The sequence below is a fragment of the Mesoplodon mirus genome (assembly GCF_964341445.2).
Source record: "Mesoplodon mirus genome assembly, chromosome: 17".
Taxonomy (NCBI): Eukaryota; Metazoa; Chordata; class Mammalia; order Artiodactyla; family Ziphiidae; genus Mesoplodon; species Mesoplodon mirus.
Window position 1 is genome coordinate 14,296,210 of NC_138993.1, and position 22,941 is coordinate 14,319,150.

General features: G+C 43.4%; 1 protein-coding gene across 1 annotated transcript in view; it reads right to left on the reverse strand.

Moving 5' to 3' along the window:
- LHFPL6 (LHFPL tetraspan subfamily member 6) overlaps positions 1–7,960 on the reverse strand; it is a 208,044-nt gene extending 200,084 nt beyond the window's left edge. The window contains exons 1-2 of the mRNA XM_082602429.1: positions 7,546–7,960; positions 5,526–6,100 (exon numbers count right to left, since the gene is read on the reverse strand). Of these exons, the coding sequence (XP_082458555.1) occupies positions 5,526–5,910 (385 nt within the window). The 5' untranslated portion in view covers positions 5,911–6,100; positions 7,546–7,960. The remainder of the gene's footprint in view (positions 1–5,525; positions 6,101–7,545) is intronic.
- Positions 7,961–22,941: the final 14,981 nt, after the last annotated feature.

A 22,941-nucleotide genomic window follows, 5' to 3' on the forward strand; every position in this document is an offset into this window, starting at 1 on the left:
CCGCCTGCCAATGCAGGACACACGGGTTCGAGCCCTGGTCTGGGAAGATCCCACATGCCACAGAGCAGCTGGCCCTGTGAGCCACAATTACTGAGCCTGCGCGTCTGGAGCCTGTGCTCCGCAACAAGAGAGGCCACGATAGTGAGAGGCCCGCGCACTGCGATGAGGAGTGGCCCCCGCTTGCCACAACTAGAGAAAGCCCTCGCACAGAAACGAAGACCCAACACATCCATAAATAAATAAATTAATTAAAAAAAAAAAGTGACATGGTCATCTTAGCTGGTTATAGTCAGTTATTAAAAAAAAAAAAAGATCAGCCAATTCATCAACATCCCTGCCTTTAACAAATCCTGAGCTCGGAGTAGACGCTACCTGTACTGTTCATCTGAGCTGTCTACACTGCATCTCCCTTTCCCTTCTTCCTGGCTGCCAAGCCCCACTCCCACCCTTGCACTGTTTAGGTCTCCATCTCAAGCTTGCTGTCTGTCGTATCAGTGGGCCTGGGATGTCTGAGTGTGAAGGAAGACGTGGACTGTGGTCCTAGAAAGTATTGTCAGTCAGCATCATCTTCTTCCCTAGAGATGCTTAGGACCATGACTTCTTAGTCAAAGCTGATTAAGTATCATCCTGCTTAGGAGCAAAAGCTCAGAGTGGCTGGTTCCTGAGTGCCCTCCTGGCCTAATCATTCTGGCTTTTCCAAGATACATGTGGCTTTAGGGAGTTGGGACCAAGAACTGTCTTGGCCCATCTCTGTGATCTGCAGTAAGATCTTTATGTCTTTCAGTTACCCAATTCCTTACCACAAATCCACTGCCTGAGAACTACAGAGGATGTTTTAAGGTCTTATTTTGAGTTCTCCATCTGTCAAATCTTGTTTCTGGTACAGAGCAATGATAAATAAAAGAATACATATATAATATATACATGATCATTATGATGTGTATATAATACGTATTAAGAGAGAGAATTCCAGGATAATTTTCTGTGACAAAAACCAGGATAGATCGATGTGTTCAGTCAATACCAAACTACAGAGATGGGGTCTTTTCACAGTCTAGTCAGAGAGGTGCAAATAAGATCATGATAAAAACTAAACATTAACTAAATTCTGAATGTAAGCCATCTACCAGAAGTCACATCTTAAAAAATACAAAATGATTAACTTAGAGCAGGGTTCTCAAGGCGGTGGTCTCAGAACCTGCATCATCTGGGAACTTGTTAGAAACGCACATTATCAACTCCCCTGGCCAACCCCCCAAAACCTACTAATCAGGGAGCCGCCCTGGGTGGGCTCCAAAAATCTGTTTTTAAAAGACCTGAGGGGCTTCCCTGGTGGCGCAGTGGTTGAGGGTCTGCCTGCCAATGCAGGGGACACGGGTTCATGCCCCGGTCCGGGAGGATCCCACATGCCGCGGAGCGGCTGGGCCCGTGAGCCATGGCCGCTGAGCCTGCGCGTCCGGAGCCTGTGCTCCGCAACGGGAGAGGCCACAACGGTGAGAGGTCCGCGTACCGCAAAAAAAAAAAAAAAAAGTCCTGAGGGTGACACCGATGCATGCTGAAGTTTGAGAACCACTGGCTCAGAACTCAAGGCCGCTTGCCTGGACTTTATATTGTAAGGTTAGAGTTGAAGGAAACGGGAGGAGTTTGTGATCTATGAGGCGCAATTTAAAGAGGAACAAAAAGAGCTCCGCCTGCCCCCCCAACTGGCCCAAGAAATGGCTCGATTTCTTACAATCAGAGCAACTTCTTTCAGTTAAGACACTGTCACTAAAAAGCCACCATGCCCATTAATACGCCAACACTTATTTATCTTGTCCTCAGCTGTCACTTGACAGAGCCTGGATATGAAGGAAAGCACAATGGGACACACCATACGTCAGGTCAGGTTCAAAGTGCAGCAAGGGGAGGAGAAGTCCCAAGCCCTCATCCAAAGGGATGAAAGACAGACCAGGTGGAGCCCTACAGTGAGGGGACTCTGCAGAGGCAATGATGCTTTCAGCACAGAGACAGGGACAGGGATGCTCTAAGAAACACTTTGTCATCATTACCGCCTTGAGCAGCACTTAACCATGTTAGTTGAGGAGATGGGTCTCCCCTGGCTTCTCAGGACAGAGCAGTGCCTACACTGGGAAGGTAGCTGTTTGCCACTGATTAGTAGTCTACACTCATTTTATACATATATGTGACTCACATCCAAACTAAATGTGGAATAATACCAATTTGGGACTCTTTTCCATACCCCCTCGTTAGAGCACCAACAGCTTGCAAAGATGAAATCTACAAATTCAGACCCTGACAATTGCAAGCACCAGCGGGCAGAACTTAAGATCGCCTTAATACGTCTTTACAGCGTCCTTACATGCTTCACTTACACAGCACGTAAATAAGATATTTTACCAACACGTACGTCAAAAGTTTGGTATGAAGTCTCAAAAATTCTGTTAAAGTACTTAATGACTACAACAGTATTTGAAAGCACATGATTTTGTGTTCCACAAACAAAAACAACATTACAACCTCTATTTTCTCATAACACCATTATCATACGCTCTGCATGTTAACATTTTTATTACACGTGATATTTCTCAAAGGCTTTCTACATGCCTTTTAAAAATTCAATTGAGGCTAAAACTCAACCCAGGCTGGTTTTTAAAAATTATGACCAAGACATGACTTAAAATATAAGATGGAGATGGTGGCAATTAAAGTTTATGCTCAAGTTACCACAAGAAAGGCAGAAGTCATTGATTCCTTGAAGTATTTCTTTTATAGGTAGTAAATGTCCATGGACAACAGTCCCACTTTGTGTTGTTCCACCCGTTTACAGGCGACATTTTAACCTCTAACCAACCATAGCAAGACAATTCAAAATGAAGGTTGACACTTTGTCCTTTAACTAGCTCCAAAGTACTGCAGGGGTTTTACTGCCTGATGTTACACCGTATGTGCAAACTCCAGACACAGCAGGCATGTTTAAGCAGGATGCCTCTGTACTTTGCCATTATCCTGTTTCCTGCTGTTCTGGAGCAATCCTAACTTTAGCTAAACATAACCTTTCTGGGTGAATCATTTTTAGTAGAAGAATCTGTCTTATAGCAGAGCGCCCTGCACTTTGACTGTATTTCAGAAGCATGGTCATTGATGGAATTCATAGAACCCAGTGGTTTGGTATTTTGCAGTCTTTATGAAACCCACCCATTTAATGAAAACTTTCATAAAATAAAATTATTTACCACTTTTTTATGAATAAAAACTCAAAGAATTATGAAACGAACAACAGGAGTAAATCTTTCTAAAGCATTTTTTTGGTCAACTTGTCTATCACTAAATGGTAATGTTTAATGGCAGATTGTTCAAAACGTTTTCCGTAATTCAAGTTATTTTTTAATTCTAAAATGACTACTATCTTGGGTAATGGGATGTATTTACTTACTCGGGCACTCAAAAGGTTCGAATCAGAAAAGTCCTCTTAGGTTTTACATTCAGAATTATTTTCTGCCAGGATTTGAGAAATGCTAATAATAACCTATATCCTCAGCTCAATGTCAGTAACTCTTACCAAACCAGAGTTCGTGAAAAGCATATACTAAGGAAAAAACAGTCCTTTAAAAAGTATACATATATGTATAACTGATTCACTTTGTTATAAAGCAGAAACTAATACACCATTGTGAAGCAATTATACTCCAATAAAGCTGTAAAAAAAAAAAAGTATACATAACTTCCCCAATAGCCTTTCCCCTTGAGTTTTATGTAAAGTAGAACATTTAGCTCTTTATAATTCCCTCAAATCTATAAATCTCACCAGTCTCAGATTTACTTCCTGTTGCCTTCCTTCATTATACGTTTAAAGGTAATCAATAAAAACTGATTTCCCTTTGTAAGCACTTTCCTGTTCTGCCAGAAATAATAGTAGTCCCTGCCCTAAAATGAAGAAGAAAAGGAAAAGGAATATTTACCAGAAGAGGAGAAAAAGAAACCGCCCCAGCATTTTTCCTGAGCCAAGTGAAACACAAACAGCAAATCAAGTTTATTCTTAAAGAAAAAAAACCTTTAAAATATTCCTGGCCTTAGTCCTATTCTTCAAATCTGTGGGATCAACAAGTTTTTAACTCTGGGTTTGTATTTCCACTCTCTACAAAAACCTCATTATACTTCCTAATAGCTTTACTGTACTGTCTTTCTGTAGGAATCCAAACATCACACGCAAGACTTGTGCTCAATGCTGAACAGTGAAGCAGTAGAGGAAGGATAGTTAAGTCCCCCAGCTTGCCTCCTAGGGCAGAGTGGGATGCAAAACCAGCGGGAAAAAACAGATGAGAACAAAGTTACATCTGGTAAGGAAATCAAGAACTGCAAACAATGTATCTCTGACCCAGAAACGCAAAACTTTCAGCCACTTGAATTTTTAGCACAAGAATTTTCTGACTCAAAACGTTACTTGAAGGTTTTATATTAAATCATCTGAAATCATCTGTTGGGGTTTCTCCAATACAGACTCTACTCCAGAACTCTCCATTTTTAATGTTTTTTCTTCTCCTGCATTTCTCAGCAAAGACCATGAGAAAACACCCAACAAAAGAGGAACAGACTTACTTTGTAATGAAGTTACGAATACATTTTATACGTTTTCCTGGCTTCCTGTTTTCTTGAACTCTGTACTATCTACAGAGGTTGTCCTATTTCACCACGGCAGATTATAAATCACACAAGTTCAGCCCGTCAGGTTGAAAAATGGAGGTGAAAGGCACAGCAGAAAATACATGAAGTATAATTAAAACCATATGACCAGATACTGAAGCAATACTTGTTGGAGGCAACCCAGGTAAAAATCAAACCTTTTCTAGTGTTAGTGAGACTGGCCAGTCCCTTTGAAACAAACACACATCACTTGCTAAATACTCTTTTTTTTTTTTCTCCTTCACAGCAAAAGCACCGGGAGAAGTTCAGCCCTAACAAGCTAATGAAGCCTATCTTTGTGGCATAGTTAAATTCATAGTTGTTCATGTAAAACTGATCTCTCATTTAAAACAGTAATCATTTATTTAGAAATAGAGTTTAAGATGGGGCAGGGCTCAATTTTACATCCACCAAAAAGGATTAAAGGCTTATGAGGACAATGTTGAATCAAACATCTTTTCTACTTTTCTATGAAGTTTTCATCTGTTAAGACCTGAGGATTCCAAAAAGACACAGACGCTGTACTGGCTCGTTGTTGATCATACACAGCCAGCAGCTAAAGAATCCAAACTGTCTCCTGGACCACATTAGAAACAACCTAGACACTACTGCTTCACAGACGCGGTACGGAGCAGGCCAATGATGTACATGTTTAAGGATGTACAGAAATTAAGAGCTCTTGAAGTTGTAAAGCATCTTTGACTTTGGCAATCTGTCCCCAGAGCCTATGTCCCCTGAGCGTTCCAAGGGTCCATTACCATAATCTCAGTAGGTAACTAGAATACAACTTTCAATATTGCTTTGGGGTTCCAGTAAACAAGGTAAGTTTAGTGAAGTCAACTTACCCCCCAGAAACTGAATTCCTCCAGCCACTCTTCCCACTGTCCGGGAGATGAGCTCCGACACACAGCAGCCCATGAGGGCGGTGAGCGCCACAAGCAGGAGGAGGCCACAGCCCAGGCCTGTCACGATGGTGGAAATCCTCCATTCTGCGCTGGGGATGCCCTGGAAGGAGGCGTAGCGCCCACATTCCTCCACCATCACCATCATCTGCCGACTCTCATCGTGCACGGGATACGAGCACCTCCGGAAAGTACCGAAGGACACAGGCTTGCCCAGCTGAGATCCCCAGAGCCAGTAAGGCATGAAGAACCCCACGCAGGAGGTGGCAGCACAAAGAAAGGAGAGCAAAGCCCAGATGACCCCGGTGCAAGTCAGACTGGATGCCATCTTTCACCAGACGGGGCAAAGAGGACCCAAAGTAACTGTTCTGGGTCTGCAGCAGGGAGTGAAGGTGTGAAACCACCGGGGGCCCACAGGTAATCCACAGTTCTGTGATGGGAGAGTGTCTATTAACGGAACAGATCTTCAGTCTTACTGGGCATCAACTTCCCATCCTGTGCAGTAAGGAAGATGGTCCCTGGTAAAACCATAAGAAATATTGAAAGTTAAATATTTTTAGAGACGCGATTAACACCGATTCAGTTGGTCCACAACTTTCAATTAATAAACAGTCAAAGATGCCTCCATACTTCAAAAGTGGGAAGAATCCCTTCTCTCTATAAACTTCTCCGTAATTCAAATGTTGTCAGACTGGCTCAAACCTTCCTTTTGTCTTTATCTCCTATAAATGTCCCCAAATTAACTCATGCACTTAAAGAATGCATGACTTCTACTTGCCAAGCCAGTGAATTCATTTCATATACTCACATTAAAAGTAATGTAGCATATTTACCGGCAGTAAACATCATTCCGAATGTTATAATAAAATGAACCATACCGTGGTTTGTTCAGTTGGCTTGCAAGTTCATGCTCATAACTTGTCGCAACTTCTCTGTGTCCCTTTAGGTGCATTAACACTCTGCACGAGCCCGAACAAAATAATTAGGATCACTTTCACAATTACAGACTGCCCAGGCATACAGAATGGATGGGACCGTTAGGCGTCCCCAGTCCTCATTCAGTAGCGTTTGTGAATGCCTTCAATCTCAACTGTCTTCTAGTGTCAACGAAAGAAAGCCTGTGTACGACTTATTTTCATACCTGCAATTTTGATTCACGGCCTCCAATTAAATTATTGGAACCATCTCTACTGCTGAACGAGTGTCAGTGTCTAATCTGAAAAAGAATCCATACCTGCCAGGACTCTACATGGAACCCCAGTCATTCTAGAGATTCCACGTGCATTCACTTCCATACCTCGCTCCCTCTCAGAAAGAGTTCCAGAACCACTTCCCACACTTTTCAGAGAGAATGCAGAAGCCCAGAGCCACGCACCCCAGTTCCATCCCCAGGACTCTTTTAACTCCAGCTTAATGTCACCCACCCCCCACCCCTTTCCCAACCCTCGCCCCTGCCCTTTCCTTCCCACCCACTACCCCATTTCCACCCCAGTGTGTCACTCCAGGGGAGCTCCGGCTACTTTTTTTTTTTTTAATCTTGTCAACTGGGGTCAGCATCAGCATTAGCGGCTGAACTTGGTCTGCTGGGCCCTGAGGCTGGGGAAGACGGGTGGCACGGTGAGGTGGGGTGGAGACCGCCCTCACCTCGCGCTGGGGCAAGGCGCCCCGGGGTTAGCCAGCCCCCGGCAAAGGCCTTCCCCACCCCACCCCGAAGACACACAGGGATCCCTCAACCCTCAAAGCGGGAAAGGGGCGTTTTCCAGCCGGCCCCGCGCGGAGGGAGCGGATGAGGATGGGCAGGCAGCACCCCCCTGAGGCAGACGCCAGCAGCGGGCGCGGCGGGCAGGGAGAGCCGGCCGGCAGCCCAGCTCAGGAAGTCCGGAGCCCGGGAGCAGCCCAACTCCGGCGTCCGGAGAGAAAGGAGCGGAGCCCGCGCCCCGGGGCAGCCGCGCGCGGGACTCACATGGCTGGCGGGCGGCGGCCACCTTCTCTCCCGGCGCCGGGGCGCACTCACAACTTGCTGTCTCTCCCGGGCGGAGCATCCACGGCACGCAACACCGTCCTTCCCTCTTCGCCGCGGTCCCTAACAGCCGCGGAGCCCCCGGGCCCGACGCGGGAGGGAGAGCAGGGGCCGGCAGCAGGCGGAAGGCTCCGGGAGGACGCGCGGCGCCGCCGCCCGTGCAGCCCCGCTCCCCGCGGCTCTCAGGCGGCGGCTCGGGCGGAGCGCTGTGGCCGCGCGCGGGGCGCCGTGGCTCGCGGGCGGAGAGGCGGATCTGCCTTTGGCAGGCGAGGCACGCAGCGCCTCCTCCCCTCCGCCGCCCGGCCCTCTTCTCTCTCCTGTCCCCTCCCCTCGCGCCCGCCGGGACCCAGAGCGGACGCGGCGAGGGCGCGGCGCGCCAAGGAGGGGACCCTCCCGGCACGCGGGGCGGGGCGGGGCGGTGGGCGCGGCCGCCGAGCGCCGGGGTCTCCTCCCACCCGCTGGGCGGCTGTCTGGGCTCCTCCAGCCCCGAGCCCTCTCCCGCCCTCCTGGCCCCGCGACTCCTTCCAACGCGAGAGTGGCGGAGGCAGAGACCGAGAAGTAGGGGCGAAAGTTGCTTGTCCTCTCGGGTGCTCTCCAGGGGCCTGGAAGATGAAACACGCTCCCTGTTCGCTTTTCGGGGGTCTGGTATTTGGGGTTTAAGCTCCGGTTTCCGACCGCCTTTAGGAGACGGAGATGGAAAGGAGCGCCTTAGAGACTGGGCGCAGTGACCCTTTTGAGCTTTCAGGAGCTCTTGGCACGTGGTCACTTTGGAAGGGGGTGAACAAGGCCAGTGTGGGCGTGGGAATGAGAGGCGAGAACGGAGAGCCCGAGGCTCAGGGATTCCGTCAGGCAGCCGCCTTTCCAGCCAAGCCAGGGAGAAAGCAGGGGGAGATGACAGCGAGCCCCCCCCAAGAAACATCCTCTTCGGGAACCTCTCTCAATGCATTTCTCCCTGTCTGTCCCCCTCTCTCCTCTCTCTCTCTCTGTCTCTGTCTCTCTCTCGTTCTCCCCCTCTCCTCTCTCTTCCCCTTCCCCCTTTCTCTTCCATCCCTCCGTCCAATCAATCTTGCAGTCAATACCGCCATTGAATTTCTTTACTGAGAAACACGGATTCTGATTTCCCCTCTGGACTTAAGGTCTATTTTTTTTTTGCTTGTCATTAGCGCTAACCTCTCTGGCAGTTTAGAGCTACATTCAGTAGACTGTGGGTCTCTGCTGAAGACTGTATTTTAAGAATCCTGCCATCTGGGAATAGCAGTTTGTGAAGTAGCTACTTCCTCAGTACAGTTTGTGCTTTTTCAAAGCAGCTGAAAGTTAATAACTGGGTAGGTATATATTTCATAGTAAATTTTCAAATTGTACCCTTTTAATTAGCCATGGTGGAGTATTTTTTTTTTTAAATTACAGCTGGAGATGTGCGTTATTTCATTATTATTTTGAAAGGCTTTGTATAATTAGTTCCAACCCTTTATGAGGTCATAGACCTTTTTAAGAATATGGTGAAACTGATAAGCCTCCCAGAAAAAGAAAAAAATGCACAATAGTATCAAGTTTTCTCACAGTGGTTCTCAAGGGAGAGAAGAAGGGAGAGTATGACCCCTCCCAGGGGATAATAGGCAAGGTCTGGAGATATTTTTGATTATCATGAACTAGCATCTTGTGGGCAGAGGTCAGGGATGCTGCTAAGCACCCTACAAGGCACAGGACAGACCCCCAGAATTATCCAGCCCCAAATATCGGTAGTTCTGAGATTGAGAAAACCTGTTTCAATAAAATGTCAGATGGTTCCCTGTTCCCCTGCATCCCATCCATGATCAGAATCCCTGAACAAATGCTCTGATTTAAGTTATTTTTGACTTTGTACAAGTCACTGGTTAATGAGTTCAGTGACTGTGTAATAATGATTGGCCTGACTTTCTGTTATGTATCATGACCTAGTTATTACACAGAGCCTTCCGATCTGTATCAGGTATAGGTAGAAGGTGTGACTCCATAAAGACAAAATAATGAGAGTGAGATTTGGACTCACCCTCCACACACCCACTGTGGATATTGGTCTAGGACACTTTCTCAATTTGGAGTTTGAAGCACCGAGATGGCTGGCTGAGATTTAAGTCCTGGCTGTGTCTCAGTCCCTACCACTAAGTCTTCTTAATAGACTATTTTATCTAGTCCTCAAAATAAAAGCGGAAAAATATGAAGGAGGTACAATTATTACTTTACAGAGAGGTTAAGTAATTTGCCTGAGACCTTACAGACCTTTCAAAAAAAATCTCATTGTCTGCATTCTATTAAACAGAGTAAATGCTATTGAAGAGATTCTGCCTAAGATGAAGACGAAGATAGAGGAGGAGGCTGGTTGTTTTCTTTTTTAATCTATCGGGAAGCAGTATCAATTACTCATGAAAGCATAGTGTATTACATACTAGGACTCAAATTTCTCACTTAGAGGAGTGAATTTGGACAAGCGGTGCCCTTTCTGGGCCTAAGTTCTCTCATTTGTAAAAAGAGGTTGGAAATAGATAATTCTACCTCATGACTTCTAGCATCATGATTATATAGATACTGTTATATTTGAGAAGAAGTTTAGGCCCATTTAATTTTGTTCAAGTATATAATTTTACAGATGAGGAAGCAGAGGCTCAAAATCCTTCCTGTGTCTTAACCAGAGCTGAGCCTCGAATCCATGTATCCTGATCTCTCATTTCATTCCACCATGTAATTATCTTCCCAAACTACTGAGTCATCTGAGTTACTCCTTGAGTTCTTGTTTGCATACTTCGTAGGCAAAATGCATTATACTATTTTTTAAAACCCTTGCATTAAATTTGCACCTTCAAAAGGATCTTTAAATTACTTCCCAGCCAGAAGTTCTCACATAGCAAATGCTGCTTATACCTCTTATTCCAGGTTTGAGTTTCTAGCATGTTTGGATGGTAGTCCCGTTAAGTCATAAGATGAGATCATGAATGTAAAAATATGTGGAAAGCTATAAAGCATCTATGACAATGCTCTTGGTTAGCTACCAAATATTAATTCCCAATCCCTCTTTCTTATTCACTAGATACTTTTGGTAGCCACATGACCCTGTTCTAGACAATGAATCAGCTGAGGTGTCCTCTAGGGAAGACTGTATTCTCAGATTAAAGAAGGAGGCATGAGAGAACAGTTCTCTCACCATCTTGGCCTCCTTTTGGACACATTATTGAAAAATAAAATGCTTAGAGTTGTGGCAGCCTTTTTGTAATTACGAGGAAAATCACAGAAATAAATCCTAGCACCCTAAGATTGTGGAGCTACTCACCTCCTTTTGAATTTTTTAGAAGTAAATTATAGACTGTAAGTAGATTTAAGTCATTGTTATTTAAATTTTCTGCTTTTTAGTATCTGAAAGCATTTCTAATTGATAAAGCACTGTACAGATAAGACATTTGCTCAATGATGAAAAAAAACACACATTAGTCAACATTATATCCCAGTGCTTGGCAATAGAAGATAGATACTCAATAATTTGAACGTTAACTGAGGGAATTCATAAACAAATGAATATTATTGTGATTGTTTTCCTGTTCTAGTGCGGCCTACAGAGTGGGTATTTAACTTTTAAACAGAGAAAGTGTGCTATGTGCAATTAGGGAAGGAGTGTGATAGTGAAATATAGGAAACACCATGGAATCAATCACTGCTGACCATCGGGGATTGGTTGAAAAGGGGCTTCTTCAGTTCACATATCTGGCAATCACTATAGTTTGGCTGATACAGTGTCCTTTCCCAACCCTCTTCTCCCATACCTTTCTCTCCAATCGAAGCAGTGAAAGCTAAAATCTCCATTTCCCAGCTGGTCTTGAAATTTGAGGGGCATGTGACAGCGCTAGCCAATGAGAGGAAAGTGGAGGGATGCTGGTCCCATCACATCCACATCCTCTTTCTTCAACGTTAGAAAATGGATGTGGTACACTCTGTAGCACAGCAGGCACCTTTCAACCATGAGGTGAAAAGCATTAGGACAAAGCCCACATGTTAAGAATGATGGAGTAAAATGGTGAGTCTGGATCCATGGTATCTTCTTTAGGCCGCTACATTATTCTCAGACTTCCCTTAGGTGAGACCAATAACCCTGAGCTGTTTAAATCTGTGATTAGCAATACATAAATACCTGCTAGACTATTCAAACTAACTGTTCTCTTGCAGTCCAAGAGCTAGCAACACAGTTAGTGGATTTGAGCATGGACGCTAAGCAGTGCAGAGAAGAGAGAGAGCAGGACGATGTCAAGGGAGAATTCATTCTCCAGCAACCGGTGGCTGCAGTAGGCACTCCTCATCTATAGCATGTATTAGAGAAGATGGACCCTCCTTACAACTTGGCAATAGAAACAGGAATAGCTATGAAGATAGTTGATAAAATGTCTCCCCTTAAAGTCTTAACTTTGAGAAATTCAAGGAGACTGAAATTCTAAGCATTATAAATGGCCAGATACAAGGAGGTACACCTCAAAGACAGACCAGCAAGAGAGAGATGCAGGAAGATGTAAGATGCAAAAGAGAACTAGTGGACAACGAAAGGAGAGACTCCATATAGAGCCAAGGAAGAGAGATTTTCCTTAATTATTCCTGGCTGGGGAGTTTATCAGTTTATTATCAGAATGGATCATTTGTTCCTCGACAGATGCTGGGAGATACCCCAAGAAATGTTCCACTAGCTAAAAAAACTACAATCAGATTATTCAGCACAGAAACAGCAAACGCGGTTAAAATAAGTAGACCATGGTAAGTTCTTCCTTTTTGCCATTTCCTTCCTTCCTAAACTACCCCTTCCCTTCATGAATGCCTTCTTAAAACAGATTTAACGAGGTATTGCTATGGTGTCCATCTTATTTGTAGCGAAAAAACAAAATCTCATGGGACAAGTGACCTTTCAGATTTCCTGGTCTCCATTTCAAGTAGTCTCTGGATGAGATCATGGATTGCTTTTAGGATGCTTATTCTTCCATTTGTATACATACATTTACCACAGCTATCCGAACATCCTGTTTAAGTAAGATTGCCTATTTCATTTTCTAGGATAGAAATAGGATAGGATAGGATGTGTTTGACAGACTCAAGACCCCTCTTCCCTGTGGAAATTGCATATGTCTCGTTATGTACAAATTCTAAACATAGTGATTTGTATGACTATATTCCCCAGGAGCTCTCATGGAAATAAGATGCAAACAGTCTGTGGCCTGCTCCCAGAGGTGCTGTCTGCGTTATTCATTTAAAGTTTGTGAATTACTTTGGGAGTATAAACTGCCATATAATTTCTCTATGTTATTCTTTTATGAATTAAAGTAGCATACAAATTTTAAATCAATAACTTATTCATAAGAAGAAAAAAATGTGAAGTGTTAAATCACATTTAACACAGCAAACACTTCACATTAAACCATCAAAATGAGAAATGTCCATAATATATATATTTTTGCTACATGACCCAGTATGCATTTTAAAGCAGTGCATAATTATGCTTAATACTGAATCAGTGTTATGCTTTTGCTACTTTTAAATTATGCTTCTTTTTGCTTCTAGTATCAAAAGTCATCTCAGGCTTTTTCAGTGTTACAACCATGTTGTCTGATTTTTAAAAATTTTCTCAGAGGGCCTCCCTGGTGGCGCAGTGGTTGAGAGTCCGCCTGCCGATGCAGGGGATACGGGTTCGTGCCCCGGTCTGGGAGGATCCCATATGCCGCGGAGCGGCTGGGCCCGTGAGCCATGGCCGCTGAGCCTGCGCATCCGGAGCCTGTGCTCCGCAACGGGAGAGGCCACAACAGTGAGAGGCCCGCGTACGGAAAAAAAAAAAAAAAAAAAAATTTTTCTCAGAATATGTAGAAAGAGGAATATAACAATCTCCATAGAACAGATAAAAATTTTGTGTATATGTAGATAATAAAATTTTCCACCAGTGTCATAACTTCTGAGAGAATTCACAAAGATTTGTACTACAGTATTTTAAAAATCTTAAATCCCACCCTCCTTCACCAAAATAAGATCATTGCAAGGATTGAATATACTAATACAACAGTCTAACAGAAGAAAGCCAAACTTAAACGCTGAATTTGGTATTATAATACTAAGAGGGGTTAACAAACACTGATTTTTCTAAAGTAAATAATTTCATATTACAGCCATTATGAAATGGCAGAGGGGAAATGTGTCTTCCCCAGTTCCCTGGATTTCCTCAGGAGAAATCTAGCTGAAATGTACCCGGCCCCTCTCCACTCATTCAAACCCTTGGGGCAACTGGTGTCTCCAGGAAGAAACCACCTGCCAATGTGAGTGGTCAGGGCTGCTTCTCTCTTGTGGGTGAATCTCCCACATGGGAGACCTGCCCTCATCCACATTGCTGAGAAGAGAGGGTGGGTGAATCTGCTGAGTTCTGGGCTCCATTAGCAGACCCTTTGTCCCTCACTAAGCCACATCCTCCACTTTAGCCTTTATCAGTAATAATCATAATATTTTAGTCTCCATCTGCCTCTTTTTCCCCCTCAGTTTGTTCAGATTGCAGCTGGGGAAGAAAAGTGCTATTTATTGGCTCCCGTGAGAGACCCCACTAAGAACTATCACAAATTGAATGTGTGCATGCTTAAATATTACTTAAATATTACTATTTTGTGACCAATATGCCAGCAACACCAGGTCTTTACTAACAGGGATCAAGGAGAAAAGAAGGGAACTAATTTTCAGCAGTTAGCATTGAGTCAAAAGGCCAAAGATTGTCTCTTAAATGCTGTGCTTGGTTGAGTCGCCAACTAGAGTGAAGGGATGGATGAAAAGAGAAAGCTTTTTTGCTAGTGATGTCTCTGAAAGATCAGTGTCTCCGTGTGTCAAAAGCAAAAGAGCATGGGCAAGGTGACAAGAAGCAGAAGATATAAGAGTAAAAATAGAATCGAGAGCAGTGTACAACATCAACCATATCAACAGGTAGACATCAGAAGTGGTGATGGGGGTAATGAACAGCAGAGCTGGGGAGAGGCGAGGGGGAGAGGGAGGAAAAGAGGCTGGGAAGGGGAGAGAGGGAGAGAGTGACAGAGACAGAGGAAGGGAGAAGGAGGGGGGAGGAGAGGGGCAGAAAGAGAGCCACACAGAGAGGGAGACCCACAAAGAGTGAGAAGACAGGCGTCCTGTTCCTGGGTTTCGGTTCTGTTTTGCTTTGTCTCCCGGGAGGGAGGGATCAAGAACAATGCTGTATCTTCTACCTTGAAGGCACAGACATAGGATACTTGCCATGTCTGGTGAAGGATGGGAAAAATATGGATCCCATGATGCAATTGCTACTACGAGGGCATTAATGTGTCATGAGGAGGACATGTCCACTTGGAATGTCAAAGGGACATTCACTATGTCGACTGAAATAAAAACGCACGATGGAAGAGCTGTGCATTTCAGGTTTATTTGGGGACTACTGAGGACTATATAGCCCAGGAGACAGCCTCTCAGAGAGCTCTGAGGAACTGCTCTGAAGACGTAAGCGGGGAGGTTAGTGTATATGTGATTTGGGCAAAGGGGGTACATGCAACCAAGCACGTTTCTGTAGACGTTTGCTGCTAGTCACAAGGAAGAGACATCTTAGCTAATGGTTTTAGTGCTTTTCTAAGTAGGGGAAGATGCAAGAATCCAGGTTCACACAAAATTTCTCCTGAAAGTATCTGACTACCTGAAGGCCTTCTCTACCAGTTTTCCCAGAGCACGGAGTGCCTCATTCCTGATCTCCGCCCTTAACTCCTTTCAGGGTGTGCTGAAGGTCAGTGACTGCAGTGGCCAGTGACTTCATTCTTGTAGAACCAGATGGCAAATGACATTTTTTAGTTGTCAACTATATGCAGGGAGATGATGAGGTTGACCTGGCTTAAATCAAACATAGTTAACTCTTAGCATGAAAGTATTTTCTGGTTTGTGGATTTCTAGGTCTTTAATGACTCTTCATTCTTACACCCATTCTCTGCCGTTGGCTGAAAGGCTAAGCTTAGCATTCTTACCAGAGGTTAAGTAAGCAGGGAATAAAAAAGGAAGCTTGCATCAATCAGTATTGTTTTTGTTATTTGATGGTTTAAAAAAATATGAAGTTTCCTTACAGAAGGATTCTAAATAATATATGTAGACACCCCCGCCATCCCCACTCAGGAGGCGGAACTTATCCCCTCCCCCACTCCGTGGAGGGTGGGTGGACTCAATGTCTCACAAAGAATGAAGTATGGGAAGGAAAAAAAATTAGTAACTTTCCAGTGGAGAAGCCTGACAGATAACACCTTAACCAGGTGACCTAGATGAACATTACTGGCTACGTGTGGATTCCAGGTTCCCCCGATGTGATGTGACCAAAGCACATTTCACTTCCATGGTACTTTCTTTCCAAAACCCATCACCCCACTCTAATCACACCCGACCAAACCATATTGGGGGACATTCTACAAAATACCGGATCAGTACTCCTCAGAACTGTCAAGGGTACGAAAAAAACCAGGGGAGGCTGAGACACTGTCACAGATCACAGGAGACTGAGGAGACATGGTAACTAAATGCAATGTGGTCTCCTGGATGGGATCCTGCAACAGAAAAAGGGCGTCAGTAAAAACACTGGGGAAACCCAAATAAAATCTGGAGTTTAGTCCATAGTAAGATGCCAATGTTGGTTTCTTAGTTTTGACAAATGTACCACAGTATGTAAGATGAAAACATCTGAGGGGAAACTGAAACTGGATGAGGGGTATATGGGAATACTCTCTTCTATCTTTGCAAAATTCTGTGCAGTTCCAAGTAGTCCAAAATAACAAATTTATTTTTTTAAGTATTAAGTATTTGTTGTATGTCCATTTCTACGCTGGACGTTCTTGAGGACGACGCTTCATATTTGAAGAACGTGTCACACGTGAAAACACGTTTTCGTGTTCTTTCATCTAAACTTCCACGGCAGCCTGCAAGGCAGGCAAGATGGGATTATCTCCATCGACAGTGTAGAGATGAAGCAGCAGAAATTAAGAGTTTCTGTCCTTCTGCAAGTCACTCAAGGAGGAAGAAGAAGAGCTAGGACTCGAGCCAGGACTGGTGGTTCCACCTCCAGGACTCTTTCTATACCTCATAAATTCCTCACTTTTAAATTCTAGTCCTAGTGGTTCTGGGCTTCCCTGGTGGTGCAGTGGTTAAGAATCTGCCTGCCAACTCAGGGGACATGGGTTCGAGCCCTGGTCCGGGAAGATCCCACATGCCGTGGAGCAACTAAGCCCATGAGCCACAACTACTGAGCCTGCACTCTAGAGCCCGCGAGCCACAACTAGAGAAAACTTGCGCGCAGCAACGAAGACCCAACGCAGCCAAAAATAAATAAATAAAAATTTTAAAAATGATAATAAATAAATTCTAATCCTAGTGGTTCTGTTGGGCGTGATTGACATGAGATTGTTAGATTGAATGTACTCACGCTATCCTGACCCCTCTGTGTGATGATTTGAGTGTGGAAAATAGCAATGAATGCTATAAGAAAAAAAATTGAAATGGAAAAGAATAAGTCAAAGTTCCAATATTTACTCCCAGACTTCATCATGAAATAATAAAGTTCCCTCTGCCAAGAAAAATCCCTGTCATCCTTTAGGGATTGGCTCAGGAATTACTTTGCGAGTCTGTCCTACGGGCTCCCCACTGCATTCACGGTGCACACGTCTCCAAAGTCTGTACTTCTGTAGCACTTTTCACTGCTTCTTTTGCTTGTTTCTTTGTTTGGGATAAATATTAGAAATATACATTCATATTTTTGCTACATATAAAATGACTCTCCCATTTCTCCTTAAGCCACTTTTTCTATCCAATTTAATCCTCAAACTTAATTAATTTAATCCTCATTTTTTTCCCTAGCCAAATGGCTCATTGTGGATGGGCAGGTTAAATTCCTTAAGTTAAAAGTCTCAAACTCAAACATCTACAGGAACCAGGGAAGGAGTATAAATGGGTATAGTAGATCCAAGCATAAGAAAAGTCAATTGGCCTTCTGTGTCTCTTATTTTCCCACTTTTAAAAAACCAACAAAAATGGATATTTTTCTACTATAAGAAAATTGGTACTTGATGATGCATGGTAACTGACATTTGACCTCAGGATTTGTAGGGGAACAAGAGAGTGATCTAGGGACTTCCCTGCTGGCGCAGTGGTTAAGAATCCACTTGCCAATGCAGGGGACACAGTTCAATCCCTGGTCCAGGAAGATCCCACATGCCCCGGAGAAACTAAGCCCGTGTGCAACAACTACTGAGCTCACGTACCACAACTGCTGAAGCCAGCACGCCTAGAGTCCGTGCTCTGCAACAAGAGAAGCCACTGCAATGAGAAGCCCGCGCACCACAACAAAGGGTAGCTCCCGCTCGTCGCAACTAGAGAAAGCCCATGCACACAACAAAGACCCAACGCAGCCATAAATAAATATATAAATAATTTTTTTAAAAAAGGGAGAGTGATCTGAATTGTGGCAAATAGGAAAGTTAATGCTTGAATAACTAGAGATGCTCTGAGAATTATGGAAGATCCTTTGAAAGACTCAAATGTTGCCTTGATTATTCCTTCAGTCTACCATATAGAAGCAACCAGAGATGCTGTCAAGCACTTAAAGGTCCAGCAGAGAAGTAGTTAGGTAACAGGAGGTGGGAGAACTGAGGACAAATTTCCAGGGAAAGATATGACACTGTCATGTCGACTCACAAGGCTAACTATGGGCAAAACAGTGACAAAGGCTATACTTTCTAACCTTCCCAATTCTCCATGTCTACTTTGGGGCTTCCCTCTTTTCATAAAACGTTCACTACCCTGAGGTAAGGCTGCCCCTGCTATGCTCAAGCCTTCTCAGGCAAGTCCAGCCCCTTCCATCTCCCATTCTTTGTGGCCATTTCCCATTCTTCCAAGTTCTCTCAGTTGAAATTCTATTGGAATAACATTACCTCTTTCATTGGATGCATTTTAAGTAGGACTCTATGTCTATGATGTTGAACACTTTTTCCTATGCTTCTTGACAATTAAGTATTCTCTTTTGTGAATTTTCTCTCCAAATCCTTTGCCTAATTTCTATTAGGTTACATAGAGGGGATTAAACAAATAAGTAAATATATTAGGGCTAATGAAAACTAAGTTTCTTACTGTTTGAGAAGGGAGTTACAATCACAGAAAGGAAGAAAATGAAAATGAATCCTGTGTTGTTGATTGGAAATAGAAGGATTGAAGTGAGGTCATGGTTTTTGGTATATATAGATGGACACGTAGATATCTGTGTAGGCAGGGAAAAGTATGAGATAAGCCTGGAATATATTATTATGACAGAAAGAAAGCAAATACTCAATGATGGAATTGTATTAAGAGGTCACAGAAGCCAGTTTGGATAGCCTCCCTCTGGTCAAGTCTGAGACAATTTGAGCATAAAAATAAATAACAATAGCAATAGATTATGACTCATTGAATAAGATAAGAAACTATGAGTCCTAAACAAACAAGCAAGTTTTAAACTTGTTTGAGGGAATTCCCTGATGGTGCAGTGGCTAAGAATCCGCCTGCCAATGCGGGGGACATGGGTTCGAGCCCTGGTCCAGGAAGATCCTACGTGCCGCGGAGCAACTATGCCCACGCACCACCACTACTGAGCCCACGTGCTACAACTACTGGAGCCCACGCACCTAGAGCCCGTGCTCCACAACAAGAGAAGCCACTGCAACGAGAAGCCGGTACACCTCAACGAAGAGTAGCCCCCGCTCGCCGCAAATAGAGAAAGTCTGCACGCAGCGACGAAGACCCAACGCAGCCAAAAATAAATCAAAATAAATAAATAAATAAATAAACTTGTTTGATGAGAAATGGGATATTTACATAGTTTCAAATTACTTTCCATGAAACACTTATTAATGGAAAGGAGAAAGGCATAATATTACAGTGAAGAATTCTGGCAGACACCACCTTAATCAAATGATAAAAGTGAATATCACCAGTAATTGGACAAATTAAAATTCTGTACCACCTGATAGGATGCAATTACAACACAGCATCAACTACAGTGATGTTCCTACCGATAAGGCATCCTGAATCTCGTTATGAGGAAAATCAGAGAAAGTGAAATTGAGGGGCATTCTATAAAATGACTGGCCGATGATCTTCAAAAGTGTCAAAGGCATAAATGGTTAAGAAGGGTTGAGAAGCTGTCCCGGACTGAAGGAGAATAAGAGATGTGACACATAAAAACAATCACGTGATTCCAAACTATGGTGAAATTAATGGGATCTGAGGACTTCTTTTTAAGACCATCAAACAATTTATTGCGATTCAGCTTGTGCCCGAAGGGCCAGGAGAGGGTTGGGAAGAGAGTAAACAATTGGGGTGCCAGTGGCGTCCGGGACAGTTCATGACGGTCTGCCCAAAGCGTCCGTGGGAGGGTCTGCGGTCACCTGGGTCCACTGTTCCCGAGCTGGCGGGCCTCCTGCGGGGCTTCCTTCCTTCCTTCCCTCCTCCCTCCTGTGTCTGTGCCTCCTCCCCGCATCCGCTGCTCCAGGCCCGGCGCCTGGGCCGGACAGGTAGGGGGTGGGGAAGTGGGCGGGTGGAACAAGTGACGAGCAGGGACTTCACAGTGGACGCAGCGGCCAGGACAGCAGATACTGGCCATCCATGCAGCCCGGGCGCCCTGGTGGGGAGGGCTCAGCTGCGCACCAGCCTGTAGAGGGCGCCCTCCACGCCACCGCTGGGTCCCAGGGGTCCCCGGGGGTCCCGGAGGGTTGAGGACCTGGAGCCAGAGGGGCTGCCCTGGCACATCGTGGCCAAGGTCTCGACATAGGATGTAGGGGCTGCTGTAGCTGCGGTGCGCCCAGCCAGGTCACAGTTGTTCGCCGCCAGCACCCTGGGCACGTCTCCCAAATTCTCACCTGAGAACTCTCACGTCTACTCCCTGTACTGATGGGTGTCCTTAGAGGACTTGGTGGTGCTGATGGTGAAGACACAGAGCTGGGAAATCTACACAGCCAGTACATTTTCAAAGTTATTTTCTTGATTTTGATGTCTTTATTGTGGTTATGTTTGTGGGAAATAGACACTAAAGTGTTTGATGTGATGGGGGTCAGGTTGGGATTTGATTTTACCTTATTACAAGCTGATCAGTTAGCCTGTTACCATTTCAGGGATGCTGGCAGAAGACGTTAAGAGGCCTGGGTCAGAGACAAAGTATTTTATTACTCACAGCACAGGAAGCAGTATGAACACCATCATTTGCATCTGTCCCGGTTCCCTCAGAGTCCCATGCGGGCAACACAGAGGACCCACATGGCACCTGCACATGCAGTGGGTTGCAATACAGGGAGAAACACTGACCTTGGGGAACCTGCTGCTTTATAGCAAACAGCAAGCCTAATCTTTGCCCAGAACATTGCCTCATCCCTCAACGTTGCTCACTGCAAACAGACCCCTGATACGTACCCAAGGAATAGTGTGCGCCACAGGAATTTTTGTGGTGGTATTCCTATTATTCCTACTATTGCAAGGTTGTGAACAACTGAAGTGTCCATCAATAGTACATAAGTAAATTATGGTGTATTCAGAACTGAAGGAAAAGGAATGAACTAGTGTTCCATAAAAGAATATGGATGAATCTTACAAATCTAAGGTTAAATGATTGCATTCAGACACAGAAAATATACAGCATACTGTTTCATTTGTAAAAAGTTGAAAAATGGACAAAACTATGGGACACAGAGGTCAAAAGAGATGGGGTCCTGAAAGTAGTGTCTAGAAGGGGCTTGAGGGAGGTTTCTGAGATGCTAGCAGTTGTTTTGTCTTTATCTGTGCGGTGGTGTCATGCTTGGGTTCACTTTGTGATAATTCATTGAGCAGAACACTTGTGCAGTTTCCTATGTTTTTACTTCAACTAAAGATTCAAATGTGAAAAGAATGCTAGTGCATGCTTATATACGTGAAATAATATAAAGATGTGTAAAAGAAATGCTAATAACTTTCCCAGCTTCCTAGTCTCCTGGGGTATCCATTTTTAATAGACCAGTATGCCTCCTGTTATATTGTCTCCTAATTAAACAAGCAAATACAATCATGTATACACAAATATCTCTGCTTTCCCTTTTTTTGTTTTTATCCATTACATAATACACTTTATAGATTTTAAACTCTAATATTTTTATTGGACAATTTGTCACGGACTTTCTGTAAGTCAATAGCTATAGCTAGAACTTTTAGTCTAGTTTTCTACCCACACTTCTGTAATTTTACACAAATAAGTACATATACTGTTGTCTGTTTTTAGTGAAGCCTTTTTTTTTCTATGCAACCCCCCTCCCCCACATGATCTCTCTTACTTCTTGAAAAATCTGGTATTTTTCCCCCTACTTATATTACCATTTATAAATGAATAATTTGTGTATTTAATCATTCATGTATATAAAATGAAAATTTATATACAAATGTATAAAATATGTTCATATTAATAATCTCAAACTTATTAATTTTGTTTAATATTTCTACTCTATCTTGTTCCCAAAATACATTTAGTGTAGCACTTTCACCTATGTAATAATCAAAGCTCCATATGGTGTATGGCCCTTCAAAATACACAAACATACATAGTTATTATAAATACAGCATTTTAAAGGTAAAAAAAGTGTGACTAGCTTTACTTTTCATCACAATTCGATTACTTGGGCAAATAGCACCTTCTTTGAATTAAACATAAGGCTTTACCAGGGTGTATTGTTTACACCAACTGGAAGCAAATGGAAATTTTAGGCTCAATAACATGCACTAATTTTTCTGTCCAATATCTGCATTTTAATCTCCTATCTCTGGTGGGGAAAAAATCTCATCATTAAATCATTAATGTCATTGCCTATAAGTTAACTAGATGTTCTTTTGTTATACTTAATTTAAATTATCCCTTATCTGTTGCAGGATACCATAATTTCAACAAATAATTAAATTTACTATTTTTTAAGTAAATCACCCTGTAAATTGACATCTATTGCTTCAGAAAACAAGGTTAATTAATATGTGGAATTAAAAGAAATGCAGTGGCATGTTATGGCATTTTCATTCTTTTCTTTAAGAAAAAAAGAGCTTCCAAAAATTTTACATTGCTTTATAAAGTTACATGGGAATGAGGAACATCAGTGACTTTAAAAAGAAATTTTCAATTTAAAAATCCATCATTGTAAATTTGTGTCAAGCATGGCAAAGTATGTAGACATATACTTCACCAGCAATTTTTATTTTGATATCAATTTCCTATCAGAGGCAGGTGATTTATAAGCTTTTTAGTGTTAGTAACAAAATTAATAACAGTGCCTATCC